General features: G+C 38.8%; 3 protein-coding genes across 9 annotated transcripts in view; 1 reads left to right on the forward strand and 2 right to left on the reverse strand.

The window, feature by feature from the left end:
- Positions 1-14,250, forward strand: part of svep1 (sushi, von Willebrand factor type A, EGF and pentraxin domain containing 1) — an 81,129-nt gene extending 66,879 nt beyond the window's left edge. For 2 of the 6 annotated variants that reach the window (XM_084403377.1, XM_084403378.1), the window contains exons 38-49: positions 102-2,818; positions 2,912-3,140; positions 3,255-3,410; positions 3,646-3,709; positions 3,907-4,080; positions 4,214-4,390; positions 4,836-5,030; positions 6,568-6,738; positions 8,541-8,636; positions 9,031-9,126; positions 11,106-11,199; positions 13,926-14,250. In XM_084403377.1, the coding sequence (XP_084259503.1) occupies positions 102-2,818; positions 2,912-3,140; positions 3,255-3,410; positions 3,646-3,709; positions 3,907-4,080; positions 4,214-4,390; positions 4,836-5,030; positions 6,568-6,738; positions 8,541-8,636; positions 9,031-9,126; positions 11,106-11,199; positions 13,926-14,001 (4,245 nt within the window). In that variant the 3' untranslated portion in view covers positions 14,002-14,250. Of the gene's footprint in view, positions 1-101; positions 2,819-2,911; positions 3,141-3,254; positions 3,411-3,645; positions 3,710-3,906; positions 4,081-4,213; positions 4,391-4,835; positions 5,031-6,567; positions 6,739-8,540; positions 8,637-9,030; positions 9,127-11,105; positions 11,200-11,982; positions 12,369-13,925 lie in introns of those variants that run through there. The other 4 variants (XM_084403379.1, XM_084403380.1, XM_084403381.1 and 1 more) reach the window with 3 other exon arrangements.
- On the reverse strand, positions 12,427-17,279 carry txnb (thioredoxin b). Its single transcript, XM_084403435.1, has 5 exons — positions 16,907-17,279; positions 14,490-14,594; positions 13,867-13,932; positions 12,930-12,995; positions 12,427-12,811 (listed from the first exon to the last, which is right to left on the reverse strand). The coding sequence occupies exons 1-5, from the start codon at positions 16,928-16,930 to the stop codon at positions 12,749-12,751; spliced, it is 324 nt and encodes a 107-aa protein (XP_084259561.1). The 5' UTR covers positions 16,931-17,279; the 3' UTR covers positions 12,427-12,748.
- Positions 17,280-18,351: 1,072 nt separating this feature from the next.
- On the reverse strand, positions 18,352-24,364 carry ptgr1.2 (prostaglandin reductase 1, tandem duplicate 2). 2 transcript variants are annotated; one of them, XM_084403423.1, is made up of 9 exons: positions 24,279-24,364; positions 23,892-24,048; positions 23,769-23,814; positions 23,590-23,649; positions 22,917-23,099; positions 22,425-22,698; positions 21,805-21,910; positions 19,694-19,812; positions 18,352-19,003 (listed from the first exon to the last, which is right to left on the reverse strand). In XM_084403423.1, the coding sequence occupies exons 2-9, from the start codon at positions 23,995-23,997 to the stop codon at positions 18,893-18,895; spliced, it is 1,005 nt and encodes a 334-aa protein (XP_084259549.1). In that variant the 5' UTR covers positions 23,998-24,048; positions 24,279-24,364; the 3' UTR covers positions 18,352-18,892. The 2 variants fall into 2 exon arrangements, with proteins under 2 accessions (XP_084259549.1, XP_084259548.1); XM_084403422.1 differs by lacking the exon at positions 24,279-24,364 and having other exon boundaries at positions 23,892-24,161.
- Between the last annotated feature and the right edge of the window lie 44 nt (positions 24,365-24,408).

A 24,408-nucleotide genomic window follows, 5' to 3' on the forward strand; every position in this document is an offset into this window, starting at 1 on the left:
TATATTTATTTAAACAAAACAAGAGGGAATTCTAATGTTAATGTAATCCTTGATTATTTCACATACATTATTAAACATATTTGATTTTTTTCTCTATGTAGGGCCAACTAAGAAAGAACAGCTATGTATACATGAGTAGAGTGACCTATGCTTGCAACGATGGTTATCGCCTAACTGGAAAAGCTGAACGTATATGCATGGCCAATAAGCAGTGGTCGAACAACAACCCTCCTGCTGTTTGTGTTCCTCTCACCTGCCCTACCCCACCTGATATAAAAAATGGCTATTATCACGGCTCCACCTTTGAAGTCGGCAGCAAGGTGGAATTTTTCTGCAACGAGGGATATGAACTCATTGGAGATTCAGTATGGACTTGTTTAAAGTTCGAAAATTGGGAAAAGAGCGTAACCCCAAGTTGTTCCCCAGTACGGTGCCCCGAACCACCTTTAGAGGAGAATCACCTTGTACTGCGTGGATTGGATTCTGACTCAGGCACTGTGGAGCTTTCTTGTGAGGAAGGTTATGTTCTCCATGGAGCACGAACTCTTCGTTGTACCCCATCCCAAGAGTGGAATGACTCTTTCCCTGTCTGCAAACAAGTGTTTTGTGGACCTCCCCCTGAGGTTGCCTTTGGTGACCCATCTGACACACTGTCCTACTTTGCTAGTGTGGTGACCTACTCTTGCATGGATGGCTTTACACTCCGGAAGGAAGCTTCTGTCCGTTGCCAGGCAGATGGGAACTGGAGTAAACCTTATCCTGAGTGCATTCCTATTGAATGCCCACAGCCTGAGGACATACCAAATGGAATTGTGGATGTTCAAGGACTAATGTATCTTAGTACTGCCATCTATAGCTGTAAGGCAGGGTATGACTTAGTAGGTAACAGCACTGTGCTTTGTGGTCAAAGTGGACTTTGGCTTGGAGGTGTACCTGTATGTCACCCTGTTAAGTGTGCTGCACCCAAGGAGATTCCCAATGGTTCTGTTAGATTCTCCAGGCTTCAGTTTAGCCAATCAGTTACATATTCCTGCCAAAGGGGGTACCGCTTACAAGGCCCAGAAACCCTCACCTGTCTAGAGAATGGACAGTGGCACCAGGAGGCTCCTACCTGTGTGCAGATTTACTGTTCTCCTCCAAAACCAATTGACAATGGCTTTGTAGAAGGACGGGACCGCAAGTTTGGGGTTACTATCTTCTATAGCTGCTTCCCAGGTTTTCTGCTAGTGGGTAATAATCATCTCACTTGTGAAGAACATGGCTGGTCAAGCTCTGAGCCAAAATGTACTCCTGCTGACTGCGGCCTGCCTCCGCATATTGATTTTGGTGACTACTCGAAGGTCAAAGAAGATGACGATGACACACTTACAAGCCAACATTTACTAGTAGACAACAGCTTTTTACATGGTTCACTAGTTCAATATCACTGTCATGCTGGCTATGAAATTAATGGTGGTGTCGTGTTGATGTGCCAAGAACATGGCACGTGGAATGGAACCGCACCTGTGTGTGCTCCGGCACAATGTGAGACTCCACCCAGCCCTGAATATGGATCAGTTATGGTATCAAATAGCCCACATGGCAGCCTCGCAGAGTACAGTTGCGAGGAGGGTTACGAGCTCAGTGGACAGACAATCCGACAGTGTATCTCTGGGCAGCAGTGGAGTGATGATGCTCCTCGCTGTTTGCCTATCTCATGTGGTAATCCTGGAGGCATTGCGAATGGTGAGGTGATTGGAAAATCCTTTCACGTCAAGATGCTTATTCATTATGAATGCCATAAAGGGTTTGTCCTCGAGGGTGTTAAAACTAGAACTTGTCAGGTTGATGGGAAATGGGACAACAAAGCTCCAACGTGTAGAGCAGTCTACTGTGGGCGCCCTGCTGTATCAAAGGACGTTTTAGTAAGAGGAGACGACTATACGTTTGGTAAGAGGTTGTTGTTCAGCTGCAATCTTGGCTTCATCCTACAGGGGGCGCCGACAAGTGTTTGTTTGGCCAATGGCAGTTGGAGTGAGGCTCCTCCAAAGTGCCTTCCAGCCAACTGTGGTCAACCACCGGTAATTGAAAATGGCAGAGTAACAGGCACGGATTATGGCTTCAACGGTATGGTTAGGTATGCGTGTGACATTGGCTACGTCTTGACGGGAAATCCTACGCTAATATGCAGAGCTGATGGACTATGGGATGACCCTCCTCCGCGGTGCGACATAGTCACATGCGACCCACCTGAGGACATTAGCCATGGTTACCTGAATGGATCAAGCTTTAATTTTGATGATGTTGTGGAGTATATTTGCTTTCCAGGCTATGAGGTATTTGGCAATCCGGTTTTACGATGTGCTGCCGAGGGTGTCTGGCTGGGGCAAGTTCCAGAATGCCGACCATGTGTCTGCAGTACCCCGGTTCTGAAGTACGGCACCATTCTCGGCCGAGACCACACCTGTGGTGCAAGCATCTGGTTCCGATGTGATGATGGCTATAAAATTCTTGGCCCCCCAGAGGCCATATGTGACAAGGGCGGAGTGTGGAGTCCAGGCGTACCCATCTGCACCCGAGGGAGATGTTCCAGCCCTCCCCCAGCTGTGCCTAATGCTGTCGTACAAGGCAGTGCTGCATACACTATTGATACAGTCACCTACCGCTGCAGGCCAGGATATAATTTGAAAGGTTTTCCCCATCTTTCCTGTGGAAGGTTGGGTAGATGGGGAGAGCCTAACCTGAACTGTGAACCAGTTTCTTGTGGAGTGCCCCCTCTCATCCCAAATGCAGAGACTGCAGGAGTGGTGTTAACCTATGGCAGCAAAGCTCAGTACAGGTACTTTGCCATAACATAAACATCCAATAAAAGCTAAATTGTACAAATAAAAATGCTGAGATGCATTCAGCTTAATGTTTCCACTTGACACAGGTGTAAAGAAGGCTTTGAGTTAGCAACAAAGACAGACTCAATTACCTGTGAAAGTGATGGCACCTGGTCCAAACACAGCGTCAGATGTCGACTTTCACCCTGCAGGCTGCCTGCTAACCTCACCAATGTAGTTGTCACAGGCAAGCAGCTCACACCTGTAGGGGGCGCAATCATAATCTCCTGTAGACCAGGGTACTTTCTTGAGGGACCTGGATTATCTGAGTGTACAGTAAGTGATATGTTAAGATCATCATTCTGTGTAGACACTCCTTGCATCATTTGCGGATAAATTTGTCATTTTCGAATAATGTCTCAATGTTGTTTTTACTTTTATTTCATCCAGATCTCTGGCAAATGGTCTCCATCTTTCTCTTCCATGTCTTGTGTGCCTGTTATTTGTGAGAAGCCTCTCGCCGTTCTTAATGGTTTGGTTGAGGGCAAGAGCTACAATTATGGAGATATTATCAGCCATACTTGTCTACCGGGATTTGAAATACAGGTACGTATTTATTTATCAATCCATTTCTAAACTGCTTGACCTATGCAGGAGCCTATCCCATTGTCTCAGGCCATAGGCAGAGAAACACCCTGGAAAGGGGATTAGTCCTTATATTATCTAATGCCATATTTCCCCCCAAACCATTGCCCCAATAAATGTGTTTATAATAGTGGTGAATAAGAGTTAATAAGCCAAAAGCATGTATATATTTATATTCTTATTTCACATCATCCAGGGTGATTCTGTTCAGATATGTCAAGGTGATAAAACCTGGAGTGGAATTCAGCCAGTGTGTGCTGGTAAGACGTTTTCAAACTGGAAACGAATGTTTGTCTTGTTTTCTGGTTATCTTTAATAATTAACAAGATTTGGTAAGTTTTTCTTACCCGTTTATGCTGAAGAAAAAAAGCTGTTAATTAATAACAAGTTGTTAATAGTTATATTGTTATTATTACACATTCATTCTACTTGATCTCTAAACTCATCTTTTGTCTAGCTGTATCATGTGGTCCTCCACCAGTGGTTCCCCATGCAGTTACTTTGTCCAGTGGTCAGACATACCAGAGTATTGTGAGTTACATGTGTCATTCAGGAATGACTTTGGTTGGTTCACAGAACCTCACTTGCCAAGCCAACAGAACATGGAGCTTACCTACACCAGCGTGTGAAGGTAAGAATAGATAAACAGTCACTCTTTAGCTTTAAGAAACAGTAAGTTCAACGTCTTTCCGTGTTTCTCTATCTAACCTTTTTCCATTCTTTCCTCTTCTTTTTTTCATAAATGCACATACATAAACTCACAGTTTCCGGAGGCTGTGAGAAGATAACAGATTTGTTGAATGGAAAAGTGCATGAGCACAACCTGTCAAACGGACGTGCTCTTGAGTTCCACTGTGACAAAGGCTACACACTGCAGGGAGAGTTTCTGGTCATGTGTGTGGGAAACGGCTCCTGGAGTTCACCCTTCCCAGTCTGTATACGTATGTCAAGTAATATGGTTTCAAATACTCTGGCAATATTTAAAGGGAAGCTTTCTGGATGAGGGACTTGCATTTTTAAAAACTACTCACAACCCCATTTATCCAGGTGTTAAATACACTGTTGTGAGTAGTATTTTCTGCTCAAATAACTTCCATTGTAAGAAATTAAGGCTCAGTATAGATTGTATACAATGTCAGACATTTTTGGGAAAGTAATTTCACAACCAAGCCAGTATAAGACTTCTGTTAGACCTTCGTCAATGAGAGAATTGCAAAACACCTTACTTTCCACCAAGAAACATACAAACTAAATTTACATTTCTAAGAAGTTAAGATGTTACTTACTGCATTATAGGTCTGCTTTTTTGTTTATCCAGCAAGGCTTTACAGTAATATATGACTCAAATCTTATTTCCCCCCCCCACACACACACACACACACACAGCCAAACCCTGCCCCCCTCCTCCTGGCTGGACTGGAGCCAATGTCAACACTGCTCAGACGGCTTTCCTGGTAGGCCAGACAATACCAGTCAGTTGTCCTAAAGGTCAGCGGTTCAAAGGTTACCAGAGAAAAGGTAACAGCACTTTAACTTGCAGGAGTGATCAGACCTGGACCCCCATCACTGCAGTATGCGAGAGTGAGTACAAGCATTCATTATTTCCATCTTTACTGTATTTATTAGTTGCTTTGAATGTCCAAAAGCATTTTGCACCTAATGTTAGGGGAATTTATTCCCAATTCGATCTCAAATTCTTCAGCACAGGCAGAATATCTAAAATACTTTTCCAAGATATTTGGGCCATATTAAAACATATTTAATATTGTGATGGGTTAAGAAACTATGAACTTTGTCCCTAAGCACTTCCACTTCGTGTAATCGTGCTGACTCAAACACAGCTGCTGATTACAACAGATTGAGGAGTAAGATTTGACCAATAACCAATAACTCCTCATTCAGTTCCTCATTCAGGCTGCAGCATCACAATTAGTGCAAATTAATTTGTAATGAAAGAAAGAATTGTGGAAAGTTTTATTAGAGACATATTGTATATGGGTTCCAATGCTAATGGTGTCGAAGACAAATGATCTGTTCCAAACCCTAGTGAGCTGCTACAGAGCATACCTTTTAAGGCATTTCAGGCATGCTCTTGATGCAAAAGCAGGTAGCCTATCCTAATTATTCCTGAGATTCTTGTTTTGCCCAAATTCTAAGTCTCTGAATACATTATATTCAGTTCAGTGAAAAATAAATAAATCCAAGATGGCAGATGAGACGAGAGAAAAGTTAAGAAAAAAAGAGAGAAGTAAAAATAAATTGAATTAATCAACACTTTTCAGTATTGATTGGAATATATATAGTTAAAAAATATTTGTTTACACAATATTTGTGTGGCTGTGTATTTTTATGATTATTACCAGAATGTTTTTCCATTAGCATACCAACATGCTAACACCAAACTCTTAATAAAATCAATTTCAATAGCTCACTAGGTTTTGGAACATGGCTTACGTGTCACATTGATTGTAAGCTCTGCTTTTCTCATTGCATGGAATCTCTATCGTACTGTCTGTGTGTTGTTGTAAACTTTCACCTCTATTTTCCTCTGTCCATGCTTTTGCATGCTATCATACAAAATAATACTAGCCTTTTCTCTCATAGTTAGTTAATGTTCCTTTGTTGTTTTGTATTATTTGTGATATTTTGATCCTTTGGCAATTTGCATGCTAGCTCTGTAATATGACATGCGTATATACTGTATGTGGTGGATTGTGTGCACATTTATAGTTGGTTATTGCCTGAATCTGAACATTATGTGTGTATATTCACTTTTCTCTCTGTGAGACACCTGTTGAACTTCACTTACTGCCTGTAGCATTACTATTATCAGATGTGAGAGGATACTATGATGTCATCTCTCAAATGTGCATTTCTCGTGCACCATCTTCTGTTTTGTGGATTTGTTTGTATGTCCCCCACACTAATTAACAACGCAAATATTCTCAAATACAACTACCTAAAAAGATTGAAATTAGAGAGCTCAAGAAAATGCGATTTCTTAACCATCCTTTAAAGACCCAGAAAGCTCTCTCTTTAGTTCTTCAATGGATTGCTCAGCCTTGCTGAGAATCTTTCTTTCTAACCTACTGGTCCGGTCCATTTTAATCACACACAGGGGTGTCCTGCGGCCCACCACTGTACGTGGCAAATGGGATAGTCCGTGGGGCAGTGTTCCAGTTTGGAGATGTGGTGGTGTACTCATGTTACGCAGGCTACACCATGGAGGGTTCTAGCAGGAGTGTGTGCTTGGAGAATGGCACTTGGACCCCACCTCCTACCTGCAAAGGTAGCACAAGGACTTGCCCTTAAATCCCACTTGGAGTTCTGCCTTCAGCCTTTTTCTGTATCTTTGCAAAATCCTGCCATTCCCTTTGATTGGTCTTGCACATTTACACATATAAACACGAGCACTGGGCAATTTGGACATCTTTACAGCTAATGACTATTAGGCAACACTGCTAGTCAATGGCTTGAGATTTACTAGCGCTATTTGTGCATTTTTGGTGTCAAAAGTCTCACTAAAATTATTAAAAAGAAACTCCAAAGTTCCATTCCCTTTCTGTACATTATTGCAAATAGATGATATTTAAAGGAGAACTTGGTAACTTTTTAAACTTAATAAAACTGTCTAGAAATCATTTGGATGGTTAAACAACCTGTTCTGGTGATATTGGTGACTTTCCCCGCTCCCCCCAGCGTTCCCAGGCGGAAAACCAACCTTGCAACTTGGGGACTACCGTCCCGGCAAGATAGAAATTGGAAGTCTCGTGAGAAGCGAGAACTAGAACGAGAACGAGCGCGAAACACAAATTGCTTTACGGCAATTCGACATAAACTCCCACGCATGTATGATGTATTACCAGATTACCCACCTCGGTAGACATAGCTCCACACGATACAGTTGGCTTGCTCCGATCAAAACAAACGCACATGAGCAGCGGTAGAGAGGGGGAGGAGGCCGCCGCAAGTGAGTTTTTTACGACTGTGTTGTGAAATATACGCCCCCCCCCACAGCTGTAGGGGGAGCTTGTGGGGAAAACATGCGACAACAAAAGGGAAAATCAGCGAAGAAGTGACTAGAGTTCGCTAGAGTTGCAGAGTTCTCCTTTAACTTGTTGATCTACACTACCATTTGGGGTTTGGGGGTGGTAAGATCATGTTCACCAAGGCAGCATTTATTTGATCAAAATACAGTAAAAAACAGGTATATTGTAAATATGTTGTTACAATTTAACAATTTAGAATTTTCAGCATCATTACTCCAGTCTTCAGTGTCACATGATCCTTCAGAAATCATTCTAATATGCTGATTTGGTGCTCAAGAAACATTTCTTATTATTATCAATGTTGAAAATGGTTGTACTGCTTAATTTTTTTGTGGAAACTGTAATACACAATAGAAAGTTCAAAAGAACAGCATTTGAAAAAAAATATTGACCCCAAACATTTTAACGCTTCTTTTTTATAGTGTAACCTCAGGGTCCTTATAAAATATTATTTTATAATCATTTTAATTGTCATTAAGTTATAGTACCTGACATCTATAATAACAATGTTCTCAATAGGTGCTGTGCAATGATATACAAGTATAGCCAACTGTTACTTTGTGTCATAGATGTTACTGTATTTTAGCATAGCTAGAATGCTAAATTGACAAATGCAGGGCCAGAATTTATTTTATAATAGCCATTGAACAACAGCGTTGTCTCACAGAGATTATAGAGATGGGCTTTGGTATGGATGTCACTCTTTTCAATAAGGCATGAATGATTCGGTATATAAAGCTTTAATTTTTTGCATGTTAATGTTTTAACCTTGTACTTTGCTGTAAGCCCTTCTGAGCCTCTCTTTTGTGAGCCTCTCTTTTGGTCTTGGAGTCTTTGGCTCGGATGGTTTGAGTACTTGCAGAAATGAACTCAGATCAGTGCAATTTCACACCGGTCTGAACATCTAACATCTAGTCCTTTGAATACTGCATGTCTTTTCGTAGCGTTTTGGAATTCTGTAGGAAAGTGGCACTGTGTACAGTTTCTGCTTTTAAGATTGTGTCAGTTTCATCACTGTACCAATCATGTTGTGTTTGTGCAGCTGTGTGTTGGCTCCAGTGTCAGAATGGAGGTGTGTGCCAAAGACCAAACACTTGCTCCTGTCCAGAGGGATGGATGGGCCGATTTTGTGAGGAGCGTAAGTACACACACAAACATCCACAATAACAACAACAACTGCATACAGAAACAGAGATGATTATTTCTACAGTCATGACAGTCCATTCATTTTGGCAACAGTTCATGGAACAGTAACTTCGTGCATTACAACAGCTTCTTAAAAAGCCTTGCTCATTACCAGTCATCCCACAAAACCAAGCTTAATTTCTCTCTGTGGCTTGCCAGAGAGGAAAGAGTCTGGAAAGCCAGAACTGTTGGGTGTGGTGTGATTGTCAGTACATGCATGAATATATGGGAAGTAGAAAGTGAAAGAGAGGTTGGTTTTAAATAGTTAACAGAACTAATTCTGATTATTCCTGTCTTATCAGCCCAAATGTCACACAATTTCATAATGCATGTGCATTTTTTTGCAGCGATCTGCATCCTACCGTGTCTCAATGGAGGACGCTGTGTCGCTCCATACCAGTGTGAATGTCCAGCAGGATGGACGGGCACACGCTGCCACAGTGGTAAGAGTTTGTGTTTGTATGTGATGACTCATGATGGTCGTCGAGAAAACTACTTAATTTATTACATAAATAATGATTAGTCGCAGAACTAGTTGACTAGTCAGTGCAACCTCTAATGTTGTGGATCTTGTATGAGTAATACATTTACATTTAATCATTTAGCAGACGCTTTCATCCGAAGTGACTTACAAATGAGTAGAAGCAATCAAACAATAATATAACAAAATCTACAAAACTGAGGAAGTAGAAATATCATCTGCTTTTTTTCAGTCCTGACAATTTGAGACAAATTAAACAATGAGTGATAACCTCACAGTATTTAATTACAGCCAATTAATGGAGTCTAGAGAACATCTGCACATTTACCTCAAGCTACCTGTGATCTTGCCTGTTAGCATAAGTCTTAAGGCCAAATCACACAGCACAGAGAACAAACAAGTTGGCCGTTGAATTTAGAATTTTATGAAAAATAACTGTCACACATTTGTTCACACTGCCCTAACAGACACAGAAAAACGCTGATTGAACATGTCCAGTGGGGTGAAAACAAACCCGACCAACACCAACAGACAGTGACACTGAACCAATAAAAGCCAACAAAGGTGTTTTGTCTGTGCGGTGTGAATTGGCATTTAGTTCAACTGTAAAAGCGGCTATTTAGGGAAATATCTCTTGCTGTTAACTAAAGACATTATGATAAACCGATTAAATGTAAGAGTTTAAATGTAGGGTGGAGTGGAGTTATTACACTGATTATAGACAGAAGGACCTCATGGTGGGATGGGGCCGTGGCTCATTCTCCTGGGGTCATCCCATGTCATGCTCATGTTGTTGCCAGGCAACACCTGTGACAACAGGTCCCTAATAGTGATATCCAGTAGATCCCAGGAGCTCAAGCAGAAAAACAAAACACAATTATTGAAAACGATTAGGGGCAGTGGACGTGACATGTCGAGCAGTGACACTGGTGATATGCTATACTTCATCTTAAATTATTTTAAATAGCAATTATTATACTTCTTTTTATTATACTCGTTATATGAACTCCCATTAATTGAAAGACTTCATTGAATATTTATATTTTTTATTAATAATGGTGTCACACCACATGACTATTTTAAGTTAACTGCAAAAATCTAATAGGTCAATGAAAATGATTTAAAAAAGCATCTAAAAACATAAACTTTCTCTTTTATTAATAAATATATATATTAAAAAACTTGATATACATTACTGTCACATTAATGTCAAAGATGTTAATTTAAATGAAATAATCATGTTAATTCATGCTTATTTATTACATGAATGTAAATTAAGTTTAATGTATTATTTTAAATATTTAAACAGATTTTATTCATCACCATTAAAGTCAGTATCTTTGTTTGTATAGTGAACTTTGAACTGTCTAATTGCTAAAACTGCTTCTTTTCTCTTATCATATTGATGTGTATTGATGCTTTTGCTTTCACAATACCATGAACATCTCCATAGTGAATGATTTATAAAGGGCAAGAACTCTAGAACTTTACAATGAAACTGCATCAGATTTATTGAGAACACCACCAGCAGAACTGTAATTGTGTGTTTTTAAGCTCCATTACCAAGATAAACAAACCTACTTGCTGAGCTGTTGATATGCATTAAAGCAAGCTGGGTTTTGCAGACTCGCCTGGAGAGCTTGCTGGCTCTCATACTGCAGTTGTTGCTGGTCTGTCTCTTTGTGTTGATTTACATGATGTGGGTTTAAATGTCTGTCAGGACAATGGTCTCTAGGGCGAATAGGAATTCTGGAAAATCATGTTTTGGCACACCATGATGAACATAGAAGACAATTTATACAAGTTCTATAAAGCCATGCATAATAAATGTTTGAACTGCACTACTTTGATGTTGTAGCAACACAGTTATGAAATATAAATATATATACTGGATTAGTGATGAATTATTGGTTAATAGGAGTATTTTGTGTGTGTTTTTAGCGGTGTGTTCCATGCCCTGTTTGAATGGCGGAAGGTGTATCCGACCCAACAGGTGTCATTGCAGTCAAGGATGGGGAGGATATGACTGCTCTAGGTAGGCCAAATATAAATAATATATGTGACATAAGCACATTGCATAGAGATTTTGACATTTAATGACCTACATTTTATAAACCTAAACACATTGTAATGTAATGTATTTCCACTAACTGTACAAGGAACACTGAAACACTCATCTGGGAGGTTCCCGTTGATTGTGAAAGACAAGTAAAGAAACGAGTAGGGAAATACAGATAAGAACCATCTTTGTCTATGTGTGTCAGTATGTGAATTTATGCCTCTGACACACCTAGTTTCATGATAGCGTATCTCTTACAATAAACGTACATTTCCCAAGGCACTGCAGTTGGTTTCAGTCCATTCACTGAGTTGGCAGAGGGACTATTTCTTTTTTGATTTATTCTTTTAAGTAATTGCTCCTTTCTGATCTTTATTTCACTGATTCAGTGCCAATGTCTATTGGACTATTGATCTGACGGTTTTACTATAAGTGTTTCCAGCCAATCGACAATACCCGCATCCCTCAGCTAATTAGATGCTGCTGCAGTCGTCATAGCTGGTTAGAGTGCTTCCCAATTAGTTGTATGTGACATTTGGTTAATCGAAGTAAAAAACTGAGCTTTTTAAGACTTTTTCAAGGTCCATCTGTCTGATATTTAAAAGCAGAATGCCTCAAACAAATATTATTTACCCACGCTTAAGGAAGGTATCATAAATGTTTCAATTATTGATTTGGAGATTATGGTTATAATATTTAGGTCAAAACGGGTTTTAACGTTCTTCAGCTGATCTTTGATTATTAATTATTGTCTTTCAGAAAAAGAAAATCTGGATACTTTCATTTTTAATGTGCCACGCTACAAGAGTTAGAGTCTGAATGTGTTGGAACAAGATGGCTTAATGTCAGAAACTTGTACACAACTCATTATCTCTTTCCCTCCAAGAGTCCTAAGTGGTTTTGTAAATTAAAGCTGTATTTTTTCATGTAGAAAATGAAACAGTATTAAATATATGCTGCTGCTATATACATGAACTTGTATGATGTGTAAAAATGTTGATGTGATTGTCCAATGTACATGTATATAAACTATTCTTTTCATGTTTTTATTAAAACAGAAAACACAACCATATGAAAACCAACTGTAATTCTCATTACCACAGTTAATGATGAAGAATTCTCAATTAAACTTTCAGTTTGTTTTACTTGCCTGTCTCGCATCACTAAATAACCATTTGACTTGGAAAATTTGACAATCCCAGCACAACACAAGAACTTTTAATTTATTTTTATAGTTTTAATTTCATACAAAGCCAACATAAAATACATTAGAGGCATCCATTGTAGAAGGCCAAAATATTTAACAAAAAAGTCTTTGAGGAAAGTATTACCACAGTTTTGGTATATAAAAAAAAATAAAACACGATATAAATGTGGCTGTCGTAGAGGATGAGAATGATGTTGTACTTGATTTAAACTTCAAGATCAGAAAACCTATTGTGTATTTAGCTTCAAATACACCTATTGTGTGTATTTAGTTATAAACGGTTGGTTTGTGTTTTTGTTTATGCGTGTTCATTTTTCTTCATTTATGCATATTGATCTTCTCTTCCAGCTTAGATTGGTTTGATCCAGAAAAGTCATCAACCTGCAGAACAATTGTTGAATCCCAGTTAGGGGGAACAAACAGGTTAAACAGCCAAAATCTTATAAAAACAGATCCCCAAAAGAGACCTGGAAGAAAACCTCCAGAAATGATGTTTTACCTTTTGTCCATTCTTGTAGAAATGGAATGTTGGCATACATTTAATGTCACAGTAAGCGGCCACATCCTAGAACAGAGAAAAAAGGAGCGGAGGTCAGGTCTGAATAGGTTTATTCAGTCTGCCGGTTGATGATAACCATCTTTAATAGTGTCTTTTAATTTTGCTTTGCTATTCTGGGCAGATCTTTAGGGCTGAAATTACGTCGGCTGTTGAAATTTAAAATCCTTTAAATGCTTAGGAAAATGCTTTGTTTCATATTCAAATCATCTTATTTGATATTTTCCGCCAATGGTAAATTCAGTCACAAAAAGGTCCACTGGATTGTGGGATGTGTGGATTGTTATCAGGATCTTCAAACACTCTGCTTGGATTTGCGTATTTTGCGATTTAAATGTCAGTCAGAAAGCATGACATTTTAACAAATCGCAAACATGTATAAAGGATTCCGCTTTATACACACACACACACACATCCTGTAATCTGCTTTGCAACACAGCATTGTAATAATAGCTAGTGTTTGTAACCATAACAACATGGGCAAACATCAGAATTGTTCCATTCTGGCAGTGTCTCAATCTACCTCTGATAAAACTGAATGACAGCCAATATCCTTTCTCAGCACTATCATGTGAATCAAATAACACACTATCAGCAAGTTGATCTGGAGAACAGCAACCAGCTGACGTGTGTGCTGGGATCTTCTAATGTGTTTGGGCCCTTTTATAAGGTTTGGCTGTATGTGAGTATCCAAATACACTATACACCAGACATGCACGTCAACTCGAGGGGGATAGCGAGTCAAGTATTCAAATGAAAGTAACACAGTAAAACCCAGATGGTGAATCTATGATGTAAAAGGGTGTTTTGCTCATTTGCCTCAATAGTCTGTAGGCTTTTGAGTGTATTCATCAGAGAAAAAAGACAGCAGGTGACTAACCTGTGCATCATCCACATCCACCTTTAGAAACACCACATTTTTGTTTTCTTCTTTTTCAGACAGCGCCTGTGGAGAAAAAAAAAGGCGGTAGTAAAAAGCAAACCACAAAGCTCTCAATCAAAGCACTTCCTTTGAGCTATAAAATGTTATTCCTCCTGTTTCATCTGTGACATTTGCATATGCTTTCTTTTATTTCCTAAACCAGGTACAAATTAATGTGGATGGAATGAAAGTAAAAGTGAACAGCCGGTTAATGTTGTTGTTATGTAGTTTAACCATGCGGCTGAGGTTCGTTTTTTTCTTGTGGTTGGTTCTCAAGTACACCAGAATATCAAAATGAACTATGTATTGTCTTTAAAGAATAAATCGGCTCTTTTAAGGCTCTTTTTGTCTTTTATCCCTCTCTTCTTCCTTTATCAGGACTACCTCTCATTTGCATTCTGTGAATGATTCACACATTAATTCTTAAGGAAGCTTCCCCAGCGGTTGTCCCGACAACACAGCACAACAACAGAGCCACTCCTGATGTTTCCGGAGGCCTCTATAGAATAAATATTAGAATCATGACAGCTATCAGTGACAGATGTCACTCTGAATCTCGGATACGGTGTATGAATGCTCACTTTAAAGAATGGAGCGATGTTCTGGCAGGGTCCACACCATGTGGCTGTGAAGTCCACCACCACCAACTTGTTCCCGGCATTTTTCAGAGCGTTGTCAAAAGCAGGCTGCAAAAAAGAGAGAGGAAGGAAAAGTTCATTTAATTTTAAACGAACATGACACATTCCTTCCTGCTGAAGTTCATTAGAATGGAAGATGAGTCATAATGCTGTGGCTTAAGCAGGGTTATTGAGATTTTATTTTGAATAATTATGGGCTATAAAGGTATATGAGATACTTGGAAAAACAGCTCGTATCCTTTTCAATGAAATTACATTTAAGCAAAACAAGCAATTATTACTTTATGGTCAATTAAAGGGATAGTTCACCCAAAAATTAAAATTCTGTCATCATTTACTCACCCTCAAGTTGTTCCAAACCTGTATGAGTTTCTTTGTTCTGCTGAACACAAAGGAAGATATTTGGAAGAACGTTTGTAATCAACAGATCTCGGTCCCCATTGACTTCCATAGTAGGAAAAATATATACTATGGTAGTCAATGGGGACTGAGATCTGTTTGGTTACAAACATTCTTCCAAATATCTTCCTTTGTGTTCAGCAGAACAAAGAAACTCATACAGGTTTGGAACAACTTGAGGGTGAGTAAACAATGATAGAATTTTCATTTTTGGGTGAACTATCCCTTTAATATTTAATCGAACCATTTATGTACACATGTATGTGTATTGCATTACATTAATTCAAATTCAAAGACTTTGTAAGATGCATCATAGAGCAATTTAAAGAGGTCCTGACTCTCTGTGGTCATTAAAAATCCCAGGATGTCCTTCGAAAAAGAGTAGGGGGGTAACCCTGGCATCCTGGCCAAATTTGCCCCTTGGCCTCTGTCCATCATGGCCTCCTAATCATCCCCATATACTGATTGGCTTCATCACTGTCTCCTCTCCACCAGTAAGCTGGTGTGTGGTGGGCGTTCTGGCGCAATATGGCTGCCGTTGCATCATCCAAGTGGATGCTGCACATTGGTGGTGGTTGAGGAGATTCCCCCATCTATGTAAAGCGCTTTGAGGTCTCAGAAAAAGCGCTATATAAATGTAACGAATTACTATTATTATTATTATTAATAAAGTAAATCATGTTTGAATTGCATCGTCCTTTTAAGTAGGATTTTCAATGAACCGGATAACAAAAAGGTCTGGATGATTCGTTCACGAATCTGACTGAATTGATTCGAGTTCTCATCCCAGTTCTGGAGTGAGTCAACTCACTGGCTGACTCGCTACTCGATGAACCGAGAACATGCCCTGTCTTATTCTCAACGAGTTAAGAACCGATAAGAGAAATTAAACAAACGTTACAGTTGCGAAACCGCGTCAGACCGCGTTCAATTCACTTTCGTCGGAGCAAGATGGCGGTGCACATTCACTTAATTAACTACACAAAAATACAGCAATGATTAACTCTTCTTCTAGAAAACGAAGAACAAAATGTAGGCTTAGGTGTGTTGGCTTTTTTAATTTTTTTATTAATTTAGGAAGACACTGTAAACTTTTTCGTATTGTTATTACAATGCTATCATATTTTTTGCAGGTAATTAGCTTATTTTGTTGTAAATAAAAAGGTCTGATTATATAATCATATGTCACTGTTAAATAGGCTATAGCCTACCTTATAAGTATTGTGGTATTTTGTTTCTTACTGAAACCCCCAAAATCTCGAGTTTCCCACTGGTATTTGTGACTTGTGGGGTCGCACAAGAAATAAACCGAAGAAAACACAACTATATGAAAACCAACTGTAATTCTCATTACCACAGTTAATGATGAAGAATTCTCAATTAAACTTTCAGTTTTACTTGCCTGTCTCGTATCACTAAATAAACATTTGACTTGGAAAATTTGACAATCCCAGCACAACCAAGTTAACCGAAAAAAAAGACTACACCATGACGTAATTACGTGACGAAAAAAAAAAGAACCGCTCTTTGAAATGAACTCTTCGAAAGAACCGATTTGCTTAAATGAGTCAGATCTCCCATGTTGTGTTCCAAGTGTTTATACACACGCCAGCACTTTCTCACTGACAAACACGTAGCCTACTAACTTAAATCATGAGTTTTAACTAAAAACAAATGCAGTTTTCATTTCCTTACTTTCCACTATTGCACTCTGCTTTGTGGTTCTGTGGAAAACAAAACGTTCTGTTACCACCCATCGGTTCCGCAAGCACAGTTTTTGTAAAAAATTTTTTTTAGATACATACTTAAAATAAAACTAAGAGTTATTAATAACTTATTCGAATATCCCCCCCCCCCCCCCCCCCCCCCTACAAATCAGAAGTAAAACATAAAGAACATACAGTCAAAAGAATTACATACAAAGTTAAGGAAACAGCTAAACACTGGTATTATGTTCCTACCTTATCCTCAATTATGACAATCATTTTGATGTCTGTCTGTCTTCTAATGGACTACAGTACGCTCTGAAAGGTCCTGCTTCGTTGACAACCAGAGTGGCAGCAGCGCCGTATAAAAACACTGTCACGTAGCCCCACCTTCAAAGAAGACACCGATCCAATCATGGGATTCTGCGCTCCTACTATATCCCCGCCTACCGCTACACTGATCCAACAAATATATAATCAGTTTAAATACTTCAGTAAATGCGATATATGTGTAGGTTTTGCGCAGTTTGTGACATAAATATTTACATCACCTCTATAACGAGTAAACCTATTTATTTATCTTGAAAGAGAATCACTGATCCCGGTTTTGTTATGAGCAAGTCAGAATGACTTGACAGATTCCGGGATTAGGCTACTGTACGCGCCATGACGTCACCGAGAATAGTGGTGGACTGCTAAACTGTACAAAAACTGAACATCCAATACCTTTCACAACAGGTTTATACTATCACTGAAGAAATCCTCATAAATACAGTAAGACAGAAGACTGTTCTTAAAAATAACGCTATTTAATCTTACTTCATGAGCAAATAGGTTAGGTAATAAAAACAGATCATGAGATTAGTCATATTAGTATTGTTCTTTGGAATTTTTGTGTCACACTTCCTGTGTTTCATTTGACAGAATCACTGTGACTATATGTGTAGGCGTACCCTCAAATCTTCTGCTTCTCTTTAGCCTGGTAATAAGATGAACCTTAAGACAACATGTGCTTTATCTTGAAAGCACACATATGTGAGTAATACTATTTAATTTACATCCAGTCCTTAATAAAATATTCCTTTAATTCATGTCCTGTTGGTGTTTAACGTCCTCTAGTGGCTGTAACAGGCAATCAGCTTTTTATTATTTTTTACTTAAAAGTACTTTTCTGTGGAAAAAGGTAGCGTTTAATGTCAGCCTGTTATTGTGCGGCAGAACCATCAGTCCAATGCAAGACACTTTTGGATGTATCTAATAATGAGCAAACATGTTTTACTGTGGTTTTTTTGTGTACTGATACACCTAAAATCATTAAATGTTCCTTAAGTCAACATGCAGTTTCGAGATGAGCCTCAACAAATGGAAACTTTTCGGTTACACAGTTTAGTTATAACTAACTGAACCGTAACCAAAATATCTGTATGTTGGAGCTGTGGCCTGTAGCAGTTGACATGTTTTGAATCTGGCTTGCAACATTTCACCCAGAAATAATGGACATTATTAATCAGTCAGTCAGTATTTGTAAGAATACGCAAATATAAACATGAAATCTGAGGCTTCACATTACTTTACTTGTACACATATTGCAGTTATAGGCAGTTAATAGAACTTCTTGTAACATAATTTCTACTACAAAAAGCACTTAGTGGACACGTTTAATTTGTAGGAAACTCAGAAGTGAAGACCATGAGACTCGGTTGTATCTTTAGCAGGATTCTTTATTGAGAACATTGGTAGCTGCAGTCATCAAGTCTAACTAAGGCAAGTGTATAGATTTTAGGAGGCAGTGCTTAGAAATGGAGACAAAGCACCTGGCTAACGACCTTAAACAAAGCATGCAAATTAAGTATCCAGGTACAGGAACAAATGGTGGAGTCTCAGTAATCTGACTCCTTTGATTTACAATAAAGAGAACAAGACTGGCAAGAACTTCTTGCTAAAATATTTGCTTATCCAAATCATTCATCTGATGTCATCATCTTTACCTTAATTGCTAAATACAATGTACTTTCCCTTAGTTTTTCATGTGATGTTATGTAAGGATGTAAGATCCTTAAACAGATTCTTAAATTTGTTATTCCACAGTACCCTGGACCTTTTAGACACAGACTAGGTGTTAGATACGTGTCCACATATTTTCAAGATATAGGCCTACGAATGTGTCACTGTATTTTATGTGTATATTAATAGGAACTTTGTTCATTTGAAAAAGACAACAGATGCATGTCTAAACATGCTTCAGACTTTAACAATAGCCTTCCCAAGTCCATCGCCCTTCAGCATCTTTATGAAGGCAGTCGGCATGTTTTCAAAGCCAACAGTGACCACTTCCTTCGTCTTCAGCTTGCCCTGCAATGAAACAGTTGAATGTGTCTACATTCCAATTCACTTTTTCATTCACAGGCTGGTACTAACTGTTATGTGCTGCGTCTTAAAGGGTTAGTTCACCCAAAAATGAAAATTCTGTCAGTAATTACTCACCCTCATGTTGTTCCAACCCCGTAAGACCTTCGTTCATCTTCAGAACACAAATTAAGATATTTTTTGATGAAATCTGAGAGCTGGCTCACTCCTCCATGGACTACTGCTGGCCCAGAAAAGTTATTAAAGAGATCGTTAATATAGTCCAAGTGACTACAGTGGCTCAATCTTAAGTATATTAAGCGACAAGAATACTTTTTGTACCTTTTAGTGGAATAAAGTCGTTATTTTTGTTGTTTTTGCGCACAAAAAGTATTCTCGTCGCTTGATATACTTAAGATTGAGCCACTGTAGTCACTTGGACTATATTTACAATCTCTTTAATACATTTTCTGGGCCAGCAAGTTTCGGTCACCTAGAAGTCTATGGAGGAGTGAGCCAGCTCTCAGATTTCATCAAAAATATCTTAATTTGTGTTCCGAATATGAACGAAGGTCTTACGGGGTTGGAACAACATGAGGGTGAGTAATTACTGACAGAATTTTCATTTTTGGGTGAACTAACCCTTTAATGGCAATATTCAATGAACTTCAGGTCATGAGCTATAAACCGATTTACCTCTTTCTTCCATTTAAGCATTCTCTTCACAGATTCTTCATCTTTGTGTCTCCAACTTCTCACCATAAAGCCCTCTATTTTCAGTTGCCGTGTAATTATTTCATGGTGAGGATAAGGACCTATGAGAAAGAAATTCAATATTCTAATGTTGCACGGCATCCTGCATAGCTTGCGTCCTCTAGTGGTTGTAATGTGTATAACTATTTAATACATTTTCTCTAGTTTGTTTGTTATTCTAATATTAAAATTTGACATTGAGCACTATGACTTAAAGGGATAGTTCACCCAAAAATGAAAATTCTGTCATCATTTTCTCTCCCTCAAGTTGTTCCAAACCTGTATGAGTTTCTTTGTTCTGCTGAACACAAAAGAAGATATTTGGAAGAATGTTTGTAACCAAACAGATCTCAGTCCCCATTGACTACCACGATATATAATTTTTCCTACTATGGTAGTCAATGGGGACTGAGATCTGTTGATTACAAACATTCTTCCAAATATCTTCCTTTGTGTTCAGCAAAACAAAGAAACTCATACAGGTTTGGAACAACTTGAGGGTGAGTAAACGATGACAGCATTTTCATTTTTGGGTGAACTATCCCTTTAAGAGCCGGGGGGTGAACATTTTTGAACGAGATAAAAATGTCAAAAAATGTTTTATTTTGTTTAAAGTACCGCCCTTCGGAAGCAACAGAAGATACTTATATGTCTCCCGGAAGACAAATTAAATTGCAGCAGGCGTAGTGATATGACGCAGCGCCTGAAAATAGGTCTAATAGGTTAGACAAACTTAGTCCTGGTCACGTTGGAAGAAGTTACCGAGCTGGGGACTATTTTTAGGCGCTGCGTCATATCACTACGCCTGCTGCACCCATGTTACGGCCGCACAGTTCCTTGATTATTGCGCCGGAATGAGAGTAGTTCCTAGCCATATAGGCTTAGAAAATCGCAACTTTTCATTTTCCGTCGATCTTAGTACACGGTTTAACTACAGAAGAGTCAAGTTTTAAATAGGAAAAATATTGAAACTCGTTGGTCATTTTGAAAGAAATGCTACTGGACTCGTCTGAATCAATGATCTATGCTAAGCTATGCTAAAAGTGGTACCGTCAGACCCGGAGTTCGGCTGAATGGATTCTAAAACGGTAAAACTCATCTGTTTAACTCTGGGGGAGTTGTAAAATGAGCATATTTCCGAAAAAAGTGGAGTATCCCTTTAAACACTTTCTTAGGCTACCTATTGAACTTTTTAAAACTTAAAGGTGCAGTGTGTAATTTTTAGCGGCATCTAGTGGTGAGATTTGCGAATTGCAAACAGCCAGTCACTCACGGCCTATCCCTCAAATTGCAAACTCGAAGGAGAAGCTACGGTGGCCGACGTAGGATCGGAAGATGTCGTCGTCTGAGTCAGCAGAGAGTAGCAAGTCAAGCAATGAGGTTTCTTTATATTATATTTTAAATTAAATTATATTTACTTAATTATTCAGTAAAACCACATGTTATTGCGATTGTTATTTTTACTTGTTCATCATTGTGTTAGCCTTTTATTCACTGACTTTACCATAGCTTGTTTCCATGCTAGTTAGTATAAGATAAGAGCTATGGATAAGAGCATCAAAGCAGCTAGGTAAGGGGAAATAGCTAACGTTACGATGTCCGAGGCGTCGTTCAGACAGCATGTTTTTCTCCACGTTTGCAGAGTCAGGGACAACCTGAGTATTTTGCTGCGTCTTTTTCTGCTGCTTCTCATTCAAGTTAGTGACGAAACGCGCTCTGCAGCGCCGTTTGTTCGCTGTCGGCTACGGTAGAAACATGACGTCACAATATGTCGACCTTCATAGATGGGGGGTGCCCGCGGTTATGTAGATATAAATGACTCATTCTAAGGTAATAAAAACATAACGGTTCATTAAGTAAGGTCTTTATACACCACTGAAAACATAGTTAGGGAACTTATATTGCATTTCTGTCAATAGATCCTCAGAAATATTACACATTGCACCTTTAATATGAAATGCGTGCCGAAAATGTGTGTAACAACTTGAATTTTCTGTTCAAATGTTAACTCCATCACCATGTCCATTTAGTTTCTCCGTAAAAATGACACTTACACATCTGAGGTTCTGCGTCATTGTACGTGGCTATTGCACCGCAGACAGCGATACGACCACCTGGCTTCATGTTTTTCAGTGCTGCAGTAAAGAAGGGCCCTCCCACCTGGAGAACATTACACACACAAACAGATCTCCTTCATTTAAAATGTGACCAATTATTTATCTGAGAGCTTATAAAATCTTAAGAATACTTGTTAATACACTGAACAAAATTATAAACACAACACTTTTGTTTTTGCCCCCATTTTTCATGAGCTGAACTCAAAGATCTAAGACTTTTTCTGTGTACACAAAAGGCCTATTTCTCTCAAATATTGTTCACAAATCTGTCTAAATCTGTTAGTGAGCACTTCTCCTTTGCCGAGATAATCCATCCACCTCACAGGTGTGGCATATCAAGATGTTGATTTGGAGAAGTGCTCACTAACACAGATTTAGACAGATTTGTGAACAATATTTGAGAGAAACTGGCCTTTTGTGTACATAGAAAAAATCTTAGATCTTTGAGTTCAGCTCATGAAAAATGGGGGCAAAAACAAAAGTATTGCGTTTATAATTTTGTTCAGTGTAAGTAGATTGAATGTTGGAGGCAAAAATACACATATAATATTAATTACATTCTCAAAATAGCAGTCGTATCCTTCAGGTGAAGCTTTCTTCAGTGCTTCTTCCAGTGATGGTACAGTCTTGTAGTTGAAGGCCTGGTCAAAGCCCAGTTCCTTCAGGTATGCCACCTTGTCATCACCTCCTGCTGATCCCACAACCTTGCAGCCTTTGATCTTGCAGATTTGACCCACCATTGCACCCACAGCGCCTGCTGCTGCACTCACCAGAACCGTCTCACCTGGCTGTATCTTACACACCTCTTCCAGGCCATACAGAGCAGTTAAACTAGAGGAAAAAGGGGATGGGATTTAGACAAATAACTGATATTTTCATTCAAAGAACAAAAGAATTGCCTAATGATTGTGAAGGAAGTGTTGGTTTTGTGTATGTGTGCTTATTGCTATTGAGAATCAAAGAATTAAAAAAGAGAGCATGATTATGAAACCTTATTTTCTTTCAGTCTATATGTGTTACTGCCTTCATTTAAGTCGCGATTAAATTACCCAGGCATCCCTAAGGAACCGAGGGCTAGGGACACTGGAATGTCACTGGGCCATTCGCAAACTATCCGGGTCAAGGTGGGCCCGGCTGGACCATTCGCTTTTGTTACAGTGTGTGTCCTCCACCCACAATCAGCAACCACGTAACATCCCTCAGGAAATGCTGGGTCCTTGCTCTTCAGTACCCTGACAACCAAACAATGAGTTAAGATATTTATTCAATGATATGAATTGTTGTTTTTGTTCGTGAACAGACCTGTTTCCTCACTTGAATGCTTACTAGCATACTTGAACTTACTAATGCAGTATAGCCTAAGATGCAAATTGTCTAAGTCTACAGTCTTATATGTAAACTGTGAGTTTCTTTGTTGCTCAAGATGTTTTTCCACTCGTCTAAGTGGAAGTGTCTTTAGCGGTTGATGCAACTGAAACCATATTGAGGAACAGCTTGAGGAACAGATACAGATTCTGAACAATATTACAATATATTATTGAACATTTTACGATTACTTTTCGTAATCATATTTTTTTTTCCCTTTTCACAATGAACATGCTTTATTTTCTGTAAACATTCTGTATAACTGGACTGAATCTATGGTATATCACTAACAAAAAGTGTAAATAAAATATAACAATAGATTACAATACAAATGGTAAGATTTGTTGTTTTCCTTACTTTGCCAGCTGAGTTCCATACTGTACATCCCCTTCTTTTTGCCACATTTTACTCAGAGATCTACAGAAACAGCAGGAGACATTTAGAAACATGATCTAGACACATCACATAAGTAGTATAGCTAATTAAATAAAGAGATGTTATATGTTCTAATAAGAAAGACTTTAGTGCACCTTTACCTCATATACGGATCAACACTGAAATAAATCGCCTCCACAAGCACATCTGAAGCAAAAGGATTATGATAAATCAGTGAGGAATCGAACAGGTAGCAAAAAGACAAATATATGAATTATCTATACCTTCATCTTGAAGCTCTGGCAGAACTTCTTCTCTCAGTTCAAAGTTACTTTCCTTAGGAAAGCCCTCAAAGTGTTTTTTGAGGATCCATGTCTTTGCTTTAACCATGATTGTATGTCAAAAGCTGCACAGGGCACAGTCTTCAAACTGGAAGTTGCTCTAAGGGAAAACAGCGCCTTCTTTTATTGCAGTGATGACAATGAACCCTCTTATATAACAATACGACATTAATAAATTGACATGACATTGCAAATTCTTGTAACCTTTATACTGATATTAATGGGTGAGTATTTACACCTACATCCACACCTAAGTAGGCCACACCCCAATATCGTTTACCGTAAGCTTTCAATATATTGTAAACAATATTTCAGGAGAAAAGGTATCACCTCAGGTACCCCAGCACTGCAGATTTTCGATGTAATCAGGTGTGTTAGATAAAGGCAAGATGACCTCAACTGTGCATGTCATAACATGTGTAGCCTATAGTGCTGAGGGGCCTTATGCAGATTCATTCTT

This window comes from Rutilus rutilus, assembly GCF_951802725.1.
Source record: "Rutilus rutilus genome assembly, chromosome: 3".
In the NCBI taxonomy this organism is placed as follows: Eukaryota; Metazoa; Chordata; class Actinopteri; order Cypriniformes; family Leuciscidae; genus Rutilus; species Rutilus rutilus.

What these genes read in the sequence shown, in the direction of transcription:
- ptgr1.2 (XM_084403423.1), bottom strand. Translation starts at nt 23,997, where the DNA reads ATGGTTAAAGCAAAGACATGGATCCTCAAAAAACACTTTGAGGGCTTT. An exon ending in AGTGTTGATCCGTATATGAG is followed by an intron (nt 23,650 to 23,768) that starts GTAAAGGTGCAC and finishes CTGTTTCTGTAG; the next exon opens with ATCTCTGAGTAAAATGTGGC. An exon ending in TGACGCAGAACCTCAGATGT is followed by an intron (nt 19,813 to 21,804) that starts GTAAGTGTCATT and finishes TCTTTCTCATAG; the next exon opens with GTCCTTATCCTCACCATGAA.
- txnb (XM_084403435.1), bottom strand. Translation starts at nt 16,930, where the DNA reads ATGATTGTCATAATTGAGGATAAG. An exon ending in ACATCGCTCCATTCTTTAAA is followed by an intron (nt 13,933 to 14,489) that starts GTGAGCATTCAT and finishes TTTTCTCCACAG; the next exon opens with GCGCTGTCTGAAAAAGAAGA. An exon ending in TGGATGTGGATGATGCACAG is followed by an intron (nt 12,996 to 13,866) that starts GTTAGTCACCTG and finishes TCTCTGTTCTAG; the next exon opens with GATGTGGCCGCTTACTGTGA.